The sequence below is a fragment of the Gobius niger genome (genome assembly GCF_951799975.1).
Source record: "Gobius niger genome assembly, chromosome: 16".
NCBI classification, from domain to species: domain Eukaryota; kingdom Metazoa; phylum Chordata; class Actinopteri; order Gobiiformes; family Gobiidae; genus Gobius; species Gobius niger.
In genome coordinates, this window is record NC_136867.1 from 28,983,564 (window position 1) to 28,995,937 (window position 12,374).

Below are 12,374 nucleotides of genomic sequence, written 5' to 3' on the forward strand. Positions count from 1 at the left end.
AAAAAAATAAATAAGGAAACTTGAAAAAAAGAAAATAAGGAAACTTGAAAAAAAGAAAAGAGTAAAAAAAAGTAAACTTGAAAATAAATAAATAAGGGAAACTTGAAAAAAAAAATAATACAAAAAAAATAAGGGAAACTTTAAAAACAAAAGAGACTTGAAAAAAAAATAGAAGAATAAAGAATAAATAAAGGAAACTTGAAAAAAACAAAAAGAGTGAAAAAAAATAAGGAAACTTGAAAAAAAATAATAAAATAATTAAAAAAAAATAAGGGAAACTTGGGGAAAAAAAGGTGAAACATTTTGGAAAAAAATTAAAAATATATGCGGATAAATTTGGGGGGAGGAAAAATAGGGGAGGTCTGGGTAAAGTGGAAAAAATGTAAATTAAAATTGGGAAAAAAACTGCGGAAATTGTTGGGTTGGGAAGTGGAGAAAAAGTGGGAAAATTGTTTAAAAAAAAAGAATAAAAGTAATATATATGTGAGAATTTCAAATTTGGAGCAAGAAAATGGGTCCATGTGTAATGTGTAAAGTGTCTGTTCAGTACAAGCGATGCTAATTAGCCTCTTAACCCAGGTCTGACCTAACTCAGCTTTATCCAAATCTAAAATGTCACAGCTTCGAGGCCAGAGTAACGGCTCATTTGAAAGCTAAGACCAACAAAACTCACCTAAACAGATCTTTTCTTGCTGCGTTGTCGTCACTTATTGGACTTTTTGCACATTTTTGCCATTTTTTCTCAACATTTCTATAACGTATGAACATTTCTCTCTCTGAGTCGGCGTCGGTCTCTGTAAAAACCCGATGATAAACAGTTATTGCGGCACGTGAGGCTCGTCGTCCATCGCTTTGACAAACACGACTGGAGCGAATCGAGTGAATAAATCCATTTCACGGGTTTTAACTTCGAGCCTCGAGCCACGAACCAATAAAATCGCACTAAAAACTGACCTCTGTTGTTCCTCCTCTGCCGCCGCTGTGGAGCAGGAGACAAAGAGCGCTCTGTCCGAGTCCGGGACGAAACCAGGACGTCCCGGCGACGTTTGAGGATGTTCACGAAGAGGAAAACACGGACGAGATAAAAGTCGATCCGAGTGTGAGTGAAGTTTACGCCACAAAAGCAACAAATCAACACGTTTATCACTTTATCTGCCAGATTAACAGGGGGAATTTGGGCATTTTAAAGAAAATTTGATAAATGAAGCAACTTGTGAGGAAAGTACTGCACGAACACTGCAGGGGAAGAAGGAAAGAATGTACATTTATCCACATTTTTACTTTTGCTGGAGATTTCTGATATAGATATGAGGAAAAAATAAAGGCCAAGTTTTCTGTTTATGTTTTTCAACAACATTTTAGTCAAAGCAGGGGCGGACTGGGAGGAAGGGATGGAGGGAGGAAAGAAGGAAAGGAGGAGCAAAGGAGGAGTAAAGAAGGAAGGGAAGAGGAAAGGAAGGAAGGGAGGAAGGAAGGGAGGAAAGGAGGAAGGAAGGAAGGGAGGGAGGAAAGAAGGAGGAAAGAAGGAAGGGAAGAGGAAAGAAGAGAAGGGAGGAAAGAAGGAAGGAAGGAAGGGAGGGAGGAAGGAAAGAAGGAAAGGAGGAGCAAAGCAGGAGTAAAGAAGGAAGGGAAGAGGAAAGAAAAGAAGGGAGGAAGGAAGGAAAGGAGGAAAGAAGGAAGGGAAGAGGAAAGAAAAGAAGGGAGGAAAGGAGGAAGGAAGGAGGAAAGAAGGAAAGGAGGAGGAAAGAAAAGAAAGAAGGAAGGAAAGAAAGAAAGAGAAAGAAAGAAAGAAGGAAGGAAAAAAGGAAAGAAGGAAGGAAGAAAAAGAAAGACGGAAGGAAGTATAGAAGGGAAGAAGAAAGAAAGGAGGGAAGAATGGATAGAAGGTCCTAAAGTCCCTTTGTCTGCCCATGCACCTGTGTATAAAGACGGGAGGTCTTTAGCCGCTGCTGTCTCCCACAAAGGAAATGCCCATATTTGGATTACAGCGTCCTCTCGGTCACAGCCTTTCCTGCTACACGTGGATACCAAACCTGTCCATATTAAAATGGGCTAAAACAACAACACAGTAACGCCTCCATGTCAGTGTTGTTTCACCTCAATCTAAAACGCTCTTCTGAATCACAAGGTTAGCGTTATCTGTTATCCGGCCGCCCTTGTGTGTGGAGTGAATGAATAATGCATGGATTGTAAAAGTGACTTTGAGCGCTCGCATTATTTCATTAAACCGCTTCGTCCGGCGTTTTCTGTATGAACGGAGCAGGTTTCGCCGTGTGGACGGAGGCGAACATGCCAAAGGTGCAGAGCGGCCGCAGTGACCGTGACCTTGCAGCAGCGGCGGCGGCGGCGGCGGCGTTTTCTCCACACGTCTGTCCGTCTCTGCTGCTCCAGAGGCTTTTCCACACGATCCAAATGTGAAGTGTTTGGTTTTGCACTTGCTGTGAGTCGTATGTGGATGTGGAGGCTGATCTTCCTTCTCTGTGGCTGATACAGTCGGTCCATTGTTCCCAGAAGCCCAGAGACGGTCGAAATAATTGTCTCTAAATGGTTTTAATCCTTCGCAGATCGCCGTTTTCTGCTCGCCATCTGTTTCCGCTCAGCTCATCTCTGTTCTTCATACGAAACCGCCTTCAATCCCGATCGTGTGGGCGCTTTAAGTTTGATGAGCAATTGTTTTAAAATGTCCTGATGGTGTTTTCTCGTGTGTTTGTTCCAGGTTTGACCACGGAGGGGCTGTACAGAGTGAGCGGCAACAAGACGGACCAAGACAACATCCAGAAGATGTTCGATCAAGGTGAGAGCAGGCGTCGAACCCGCAACTTCAGGCTGAGAGGGACAGAAGCAGGTCGAAACCAATATTTACATTTGGCTGATGTTTTGTTTTTCATGCACTTGAGCTGCAGATAAACTTCTAAAACAGCTTCATGTAGCCACAACATACAAATCTGCAAGAGGCAAAGAGGCGTCTTAACACACTGAGGCCGCACTGTTTTGGGGATTTAGCTGTAGAGAACCAACAATCCAGACCATTTTCATGATATTTGTAGCACCACAGCGTATTCTAAGTTATAGCTATGGACACATGCTGTGGCTCGTTTGAAAGGCGACACTCTAAGCTCTCCGTAGGTGGAAACAGTTTAATTCTACGTGCCTCGGTTCCTGAGAAATCTAAGCTAAACAGAGGCTATTTGCAGATTATTTGTGTTTTATCAAACACTCTTTGAATCACCTCTCTCTCCTCCCCTCTCCTCTCCTCCTCTCTCCTCCCCTCTCCTCCCCTGTTTTCCCCTCTTCTCCTCTCTCCTCCCCTCTCCTCCCCTCTCCTCCCCTCTTCTCCCCTCTCCTCTCTTCTCCTCTCTTCTCCCCTCTCCTCCCCTCTTCTCCTCTCTCCTCCCCTCTCCTCCTCTCTTCTCCCCTCTTCTCCCCTCTCCTCCCCTCTCCTCCCCTCTTCTCCCCGCTTCTCCCCTCTTCTCCTCTCTCCTCCCCTGTCCTCTCCTCCTCTCTCCTCCCCTCTCCTCCCCTCTCCTCCCCTCTTCTCCCCGCTTCTCCCCTCTTCTCCTCTCTCCTCCCCTCTCCTCTCCTCCCCTCTTCTCCCCGCTTCTCCCCTCTTCTCCCCTCTTCTCCCCTCTTCTCCCCTCTTCTCCTCTCTTCTCCCCTCTTCTCCCCTCTCCTCTTCTCTCTCCTCCCCTCTCTCCTCCCCTCTTCTTCTCTCTCTCCTCTCTCCTCCCCTCTTCTCCCCTCTCCTCTTCTCTCTCCTCCCCTCTCTCCTCCCCTCTTCTCCTCTCTTCTCCCCCCTCTCCTCTCTCCTCCCCTACTCTCTTCTCCTCTCTCCTCCACTCCTCTCTCTTCCTCTCTCCTCACCTCTCTCCCTCTCTCCTCCCCTCTCTCCTCCCCTCTTCTCCTCTCTTCTCCCCTCTTCTCCCCTCTTCTCCCCTCCTCTCTCCTCCTCTCTCCTCCTCTCTCCTCCCTTCTTCTCCTCTCTTCTCCCCTCTTCTCCCCTCCTCTCTCCTCCTCTCTTCTCCCCTCTTCTCCTCCCCTCTCTCCTCCCCTCTTCTCCTCTCTCCTCCCCTCTTCTCCTCTCTCCTCCCCTCTTCTCCTCTCTCCTCCCCTCTCTCCCTCTCTCCTCCCCTCTTCTCCTCTCTCCTCCCCTCTTCTCCTCTCTTCTCCTCTCTCCTCCCCTCTTCTCCTCTCTTCTCCCCTCTTCTCCTCTCTTCTCCCCTCTTCTCCTCTCTCCTCCTCTCTCCTCCCCTCTCTCCCTCTCCCCTCCTCTCCCCTCCTCTCTCCTCCTCTCTCTCCCTCTCTCCTCTCTCCTCCTCTCTCCTCCTCTCTCCTCCTCTCTCCTCCTCTCTCTCCTCCTCTCTCCTCTCTCCTCCTCTCTCCTCCTCTCTCTCCTCCTCTCCTAATTTTCAACGACATCATTGTTGACATGTTTTGAAACACGCGTGTTCTCGACATCTTTTCATGGCGTGTGCATTTAAACAGCCTGGTTCTGGATCAAAGACTTTAACAGGATGTTTCTCAGTCGTCATAATAGTCATAATATATGAAACACATTTATTTCACTTCTGTTCATCCCAGAGCTGCTAAAGCCACATGAACGCCCCCTGCTGGAGGAAATGCCCAGGTCCAGGCGGGTGTTGGAGGTCACCCCTGACTCTCTCACCTGCAGCGCCTCGTTTCTCCCGCTCTGACTTAAACAGTAAAGTCACATTAACAGCGTCTGGCAGAAGTCCCGCCTCCACATGTGTTTCTCTTTACTCTCCCCGTCTTTCGTCGTCGTCTCTGGGGCGGATTTACGGCGGTTCTAACTCTGCCGCGCTTCAGACCCAGTCCCGTCCCGTCCCCCCCCCTGAAAGTTCACGGGAATGTTTTCAGAAATGTCCCGAATCTGGAAACAATCAGGCAAACGGCGGAGAGTTTCTCGGAGGTCGCAGTTGTACAGGTTTTCGCAAAAGGCAGATCGGATTTCAGGGTGTAATGTTTTGCCGAGAAAATCCCCCCGTTTTCCAGCGTTTTCTGTGAGTTGTGGAGCTGCAGGAGAATTTCCAGAAGCTTTTCGCAGGAACTTAAGCTCGGACATTCTCAGACATCAAAAACATAACCACTATTTCAAACCTTAAACATGAACGAGTCAACTTTTACACGTTCACGTGACGTCACAGCTTTCTAAAGAGCCTATAGTTTAAACTGAGGTATGGGAACTGTCTTTATGCAGATTCCTAGTCTGGCTTTTCCGGCACATTTTGTCGCTGTTTTGACGCTTTGAGATTCGGGTAAAGCCGAACTGGAGAAAATGTGTTTGGTTCAGGTGGGGGTTAAGAGGTTGAAGGCTGAGTTTTAATGTCAAGTAAAAAAAAAAACAGACCAAACTCTGTCTTTACGATGGTGTCCACGTGTAGCAGGAAAGGCTGTGACCGAGATGACACTCTAATCCAAATATGGTCATTTCCTTTGTGGGGACAGCGGCGGCTAAAGACGGGAGAAATATACGCACCTTCCTTCCTTCCATCCCTCCCTCCTTCCTTCCCTTCCTCCCCCTTACTTCCTTCTTTCCCTCCTTCCTTTCTTCTTTCCTTCCTTCCTTCCTTCCTTCCTTCTTTCCCTCCTTCCTTCCTTCCTTCCTTCCTTCTCTCTTTCATTCCCTCCTTCCTTTCTTCCCTCCCTCCTTCCTTTTTTTCCTTCCTTCCCTCCTTCCTTCCTTCTTTCCCTCCTTCCTTCCTTCCTTCCTTCCTTCTCTCTTTCATTCCTTCCTTCCTTCTTTCCCTCCTTCCTTCCTTCTTTCCTTCCTTCCTTCTTTCCTTCCTTCTTTCTTTCATTCCTTCCTTCCTTCCTTCCTTCTTTCCCTCCGTCTTTCCCTCCTTCCTTCCTTCTTTCCTTCCTTCTTTCCCTCCTTCCTTCTTTCTTTCCTTCCTTCCTTCTCTCCTTCTTTCTTTCTTTCTTTCTTTCTTTCTTTCCTTCTTTCTTTCCTTCCTTCCTTCCTTCCTTCTTTCCTTCTTTCTTTCCTTCCTTCCTTCTTTCTTTCTTTCCTTCCTTCCTTCCTTCTTTCCTTCTTTCTTTCTTTCCTTCCTTCCTTCCTTCCTTCCTTCTTTCCCTCCTTCCTTTTTTCCTTCCTTCTTACTTTCCTTCTTTCTTCTTCTCGCCTTCTTTTCCTGACGCTGTAATCCAAATATGGTCATTTCCTGTGTGGGAGACAGCAGCGGCTAAAGACGGGAGAAATATACACAGGTGCATGTGCAGACAAAGGGACTAAACTTTAGGGCCGTTTTCATCCCTCTCTTTAACGACCTCTGCACTTCAGTCGCTCCATAAGTCTCCACACAAACACATTTGAAGCCTTTAAACCTCATATGAATGTCAGTGACCTACAGTTTCAGATTGATTTCTCTACATTGAATTGTCTTCTGTCCTCTCGTCTCTCTCACAGACCACAGCATCGACTTCGTGGCGCTGGACGTGGCGATCTACGCGGCGGCCGGAGCGCTCAAGGCTTTCTTCGCCGACCTGCCCGACCCTCTGATCCCGTACTGTCTGCACCCGGCGCTGGTGGAGTCGGCCAGTACGTCACCCATTACAAACACGCACACACGCTTTTATATTGGAGAAGAGTGTTTTATTTTGAAGGACTGGACGTGCGGTCGGGGACGCAGCAAAAACTGTGAGGAGGCGTAATTTCACCCCTGAAGTGGCTGCAAAATGTATCGATGCTTTGCAACAAATTCCTCCAGTGACTTCACCTGCGAACTGTGATTTTATTGTTGACAACTTTAACAGTAAACTACTCACTGCCCTCGATACAGTTGCACCATTCAAACTTAAAAAGATTAATCCTAAACCCCTTCCCCCTTGGAGAAAGGGGGAGCTAAAACAACTTAAAGGAATAGGCCACCGTTTTTACATACTGTCTGAGATATGTTCTTACCTAACCTTAGTCGAGTTAATATATCCCCGCGGATCCTACATGTCATATAGATACAGACGGCATCTCTGGAATCGCCCATATATGGTCATTCTTGAAAACAGTTAAGGGGGAAAACAATTTTGAAAAAATGTAAACTTTGTCTAGTTATTCAAAAACTACTGTAACAAATGCTGAAATATGAATATAGTTTATACAAAATAAAGATACAAAGACATGGGGAGGAGCAAAGTGGTTCAACAGCCCATAAATACATGAATAACGGAGAATGCTAACTTCATGCTACATGTTAGCATCGGGCTAATGCTAACGGCTAGCTAGCGCTTGCTACAACTGCCGTTTTTTCACTTCTACTGAACAATCTGCTGTGAGAAAATATCCATATGGGCCCGATTTACACTTGACTTTATTTATGTGATAAATAAGTTGATATTCCACCAGAAAATGGCTAAAAAGAGGGAAATTTGAGTTTCTCTAAAGATTCTATTTTCCCCCTCGGCGAAGCCACGCCCCCTTCGATGACGAGATGCCGTCTGTATCTATAGCTCCAAAAAAGCTCACGATAGAAGCTACCAAGCTCTTCCACGTGTTCCCTGTTTAAATAAAGTTACGTGAAGTGTTGTCATGCGAAGTATATTTACACAAAAATGTAACATGTCGATTTTATAAGCAGATAAAAAGGGGTACTATATTGTGAGGCGTAATGATACAAGGAGCACAGCGTCCGTGCAGTAACTCCTAAAGACTTCCCCCGCTCACTTCCGTCAATAGAAGCTGCGTGACTTGTACAGAGCCTTTTGCAACAAGCAGAAAATATATTTTGGGAAAGTGCTCTCGCATTCCTACCTCATGGTGGAGCTCCTGAGTCCTGTGTCGTCGTCCGGGGTGAGTTGGAAATCTGTGAAACATTACTACACTATATACTTTCTGCTTGTTATCACAGCCCGGCACGATGCACGTAAAAGGCATCGTTCACAAGTTATCCACGCTTCTTCAACTGTTCTCTGCGAGCTCTACAAGTCACGCAGCTTCTATTGACGGAAGTGAGCAGGGAAGTCTTTAGGAGTTACTGCGCGGACGCTTTGCTCCTCGTATCATTACGCCTCACAATATAGTCCCCCTTTTTATCTGCTTATAAAATCGACATGCTACATTTCTGTGTAAATATACTTCACATGAAAACACTTCACGTAACTTTATTTAAATAGACCAGACGGGGATATATTAACACGTCTAAGGTTAGGTAAGAACATATCTCAGTATGTAAAAACGGTGGCCTATTCCTTTAAGAGAAATTGCAGGAAGGCCGAGAGGCGATGGAGGAAAAGCAAAATAACAATAAATTAGCAAATATTCTGTGCCCAACAAAAGAGCTACAATACAGCAATAAGAAATGCAAGAAACAGTTGTTAGAAATTATTATTTTTGACAGGTTCATTATTATAAGTGATGAATGACAGAAATAATGAATATATCATGTATAGTCTTTATTCAAATCTGTTTATTTCATAGTAACAAGATGAGGATGAAAATACAACAAAAACTATTGAAAAGTGATGAAAAAGCTAAAAAAAACAACAATAAAAAAGGTGACGAAAACACAAAAGCAACAAAAAGGCGCCCAAAAAAAAATACTAATAAAAGAGACAAAAATGTGACAAAATGCAGCGCAACAATGCTGAAAAGTTAAATCAGTTTTGTAGGTCTTAGCTTTCAAATGAGGCGTCACACAAGCTTTTAGATTTGAGTGGAGAAAATGCGCTCGGTTAAGGCGAATAAAATAAAGATAAAATGTTCATGCACCATTCAGAGCGATTAATCGATTACTCATGAAAATATTCAGTAGATTAATCGATTTCCAAAATAATTAAGTGCAAAATATAAATGAAAGTACACACAAATTGATACAAATTGACTGACTATAGTTTTCTTCCTTGAAATCCTTCCCCTGTTGGGATCAGGATAATCGTGTTTTTCCAGATCCTCCTGAAATGTTTGAACAAAAACAAAGTGAAAGTTTGATCCAGATTCAAACTAGGATTGTATTACATGATCTAATCACATTTCAGAATCCTTCTTTTCCCTTTGAACAGCCCGATCCAATCCGATAACCAGAATCCAGTCAGGGTTTTAGTCCCTTCTTTGACTTTTCATGAGTCGACCAAAACATCTGCAGGTTTTTAGTCACAGTTTTAGTCTCATTAAACACTTTTACTTTAGATTTTAGTGTCAAAAACATGACTCGGCCTCGCTGATTTACCGCCTGCCCTCCTCCTCCTCCTCCTCTTCCTCCCCCTCCTCCTCCTCCTCATCATCTCCCCGTCTGCGTCTCAAACCAGTTCTCGGGATATTTTTAGCCCAAACCGTGGTCTCTGCGGACTCCTCACCTGCGCCGCTCGTTCATCACGCTAATAAGGACACGCTTCGCTTCCCGGGTCAAAGGTCGGGAGGTCAAACTCGGCGCCGCTTAAACCGAATGAGTCACAGTGAGCAAAACTTTAACGCCTCAATTACACCTCGGACACAACAGGAAACTTCAGAGAAAATCAGGTCTAGTTTCAGCCTAATCTGGGCGAGATTTTTGACATAGGGTCTCATTTCCTAGTAATCCAGAGTGTTGTTGATGAGTTTAGTCGTGCTAGGCTAGTGCTAGGCTAGTGCATGTCTATGGTAACTAGTAGCCTGCATTAAAAACAGTCTGACCCACAGTGCACCTGAGGCAAATCACTTAAAACACCAGTCCATATAAACGCCTGTGTGACTGAATAATCATTTAAAATAACTTATATTTGAGCAGCTTCCTGGTTGTAGCTACGCGGCGGCGGAGTGATCTGCTCGGTGACCGGATCTACATTAGTTTGTTTACCTGCGGCCGCATCACTACATGTGAAATTCACAAAGGAGTGAACGTTTGGAGGACGAGCCCATGATTTAGAAGAGGTTTTTAGTGCAGGCTACTAGTTACCATAGACATGCACTAGCCTAGCACTAGCCTAGCGTCACTGAGCTCTTCAAATATTAGGACTGCATGAATAAAAAAATAAATATATCTCCAGAAATCATGAGGCCCTGAAAATGGATTAGTTCCTTTAACCCCTTAACTCCCACCTGAACCGAGCACATTTTTCTCCAGCTTTACCCCAATCCAAAAGCTTCTGGAAAAAAGCTGGGAAAATGGCAACAAAAACTGAGACGAAAACAAGGATGAAAATGTGAAAAAGTGAGAAAAAATTTACAAAAAATGGACAAAAAATGGACAAAAATGTACAAAAAAGTGAGAAAAAATTACAAAAAAATTGACGAAAAAGTGACAAAACAATTACAAAAAAATGACCAAAAAATGACAAAAATAGAGAAAAAATGGACGAAAAAGTGACACAAATTGAGAAAAAATTGAGAAAAAAATTACGAAAAAGTGACAAAAAATGGACAAAAAATGGACAAAAAAAATGACGAAAAAATGGACGAAAAAATGGACGAAAAAGTGACAAAAAAATTACAAAAAACGGACCAAAAAATTACAAAAAAAATCGAGAAAAAATTGACGAAAAATTTAGAAAAAAATGGACGAAAAAGTGACAAAAATGAGAAAAAATTGAGATTTTTTTTTCGAAAAAGTGACAAAAAAATGACAAAAATTGACAAAAAAATGACAAAAAAGTGAGAAAAATTTGACGAAAAATTTAATAATAAATATATCTCCAGAAATCATGAGGCCCTGTGTCAAAAATCCTGGAATATCCCTTTAATGTGGGAGAAGCTCATGTTTTTGAAAACCCAAATCTTAAGAAATGAAACATGCTCAGAGTTCTTTCATTTGTGGCATTAGAACATTTGAATTGGATTTGCTGCTGATGGAAATTCCCTCCTTTGAACAAACCTGCAGCTGCACAAGTTCCAGCGTCAGTCCGAGAGCGCCCTCTGCTGCCTGCCAGGCCACACTGCTCTGTCCCGCAGCTCCTCCTGTCTCCTTTTTGTTGTTTTTTGTTCGTAAAGCTCATGATTGTGTTCCTTTTGTTTTGCAGAAATCGTGGACTACATGCAGCGGCTCCTGGCTCTGAGCGTGATCGTGAAGAAGTTTCCTCCCGTGAACTACAACGTGTTCAAGTACATCATCACCCACCTCAACAGGTGAACGTTACAAGTCCTTTACTCCCACACGGACACAGGGTTAAACTACCACGCTGGATGGATTTAACCTGGATTAGTTCCTTTAACCCCTTAACTCCCACCTGAACCGAGCACATTTTCTCCAGCTTTACCCCAATCCAAAAGCTCGTGGAAAAAAGCTGTGAAAATGGCAACATAACTGAGACGAAAACAATGATGGAAATGTGACAAAAAGTGAGAAAAAGTTGATGAAAAAGTGATAATTTTTTTTTTTTTTTTTACAAAAAATGGACCAAAAAATGACAAAAATTGACAAAAAATTGACAAAAAAGTGAGAAATATTTGATGAAAAATGTACAAAAAATTGACGAAAAAGTGAGAAAAAATTGATGAAAAATTTAGAAAAAAAATGACGAAAAATGGACAAAGAATTTACAAAAAAATGACAAAATTGACAAAAAAGTGAGGAAAAATTTACGAAAAATGGACGAAAAAATGGACGAAAAAATGTCAAAAATTGACAAAAAATTGACAAAAAAATGAGAAAAAATTGACAAACAATGGACGAAAAAGTGACAAAAAAAATGACAAAAAGTGAGAAAAATTTGACAAAAAAGTGACAAAAAAACGGACAAAAAAAATCGACAAAGTGATGAAAAAAAATCTGATGATGTGAGGAAAAAGATCAATTTAGTTTGTAGATCTTAGCTTTCAAATGAGGTGTTACACTGGCCTACAGGATTTGGGTAAAGCTGAACTGGAGAAAGTGCTCTCGGTTCAGGCGGGAGTTAAGAGGTTAACCCGGGTCGACAAACCCAGACCTGGAGCTCCTGGATCAGTGGTTCTACATCATCAGTCGTTCTTTTTAACCTCTCACTGAACTGAGTGCATTTTCTCCAGTTCGGCTTTACCCAAATCTAAAAGACCTTGACTGGAGAGCTGCAATGCAATGCCACATTTGAAAGCCAACAAAATTCGGCTATACCCAAATAAATACCCCATACCACCCCCCCAATAAAGGCACCAAAAACATGTCTTAAGAGTGAGGAAGAAGCTACAAGAACTTGACAAAGTTTTTAAATTTTAAAAAATTTTTAAAGGGGGGAAATTAAGGAAAAAAATAAGTGGAAAATTGTGGGTGAATTTGGGAAAAATTGAACATTTTGGGGAAAACATGGGAAAAAAATGGAAAATGTGGGCAAAATTGAGAAGTAAAATATGGAAAAAATTGGGTAAAACAAGTGGAAATATTGGGGTAAATTTGGGGGGGGGGGGGGAATTTAGGAAAAAACTGGGAAAATTAGGGGCAAAATGGAAAAAATGGAAAAAATAAGAAAAAATTGGGGAA

General features: G+C 42.9%; 1 protein-coding gene across 2 annotated transcripts in view; it reads left to right on the plus strand.

Annotated features, from left to right (window-relative positions):
- The window catches only part of arhgap5 (Rho GTPase activating protein 5), a 96,318-nt gene that overhangs the window by 74,450 nt on the left and 9,494 nt on the right, over nt 1-12,374 (plus strand). The window contains exons 4-6 of one of the 2 annotated variants that reach the window (XM_079573355.1): nt 2,717-2,794; nt 6,425-6,556; nt 10,942-11,047. In XM_079573355.1, the coding sequence (XP_079429481.1) occupies nt 2,717-2,794; nt 6,425-6,556; nt 10,942-11,047 (316 nt within the window). The remainder of the gene's footprint in view (nt 1-2,716; nt 2,795-6,424; nt 6,557-10,941; nt 11,048-12,374) is intronic. The other variant, XM_079573356.1, reaches the window with a different exon arrangement.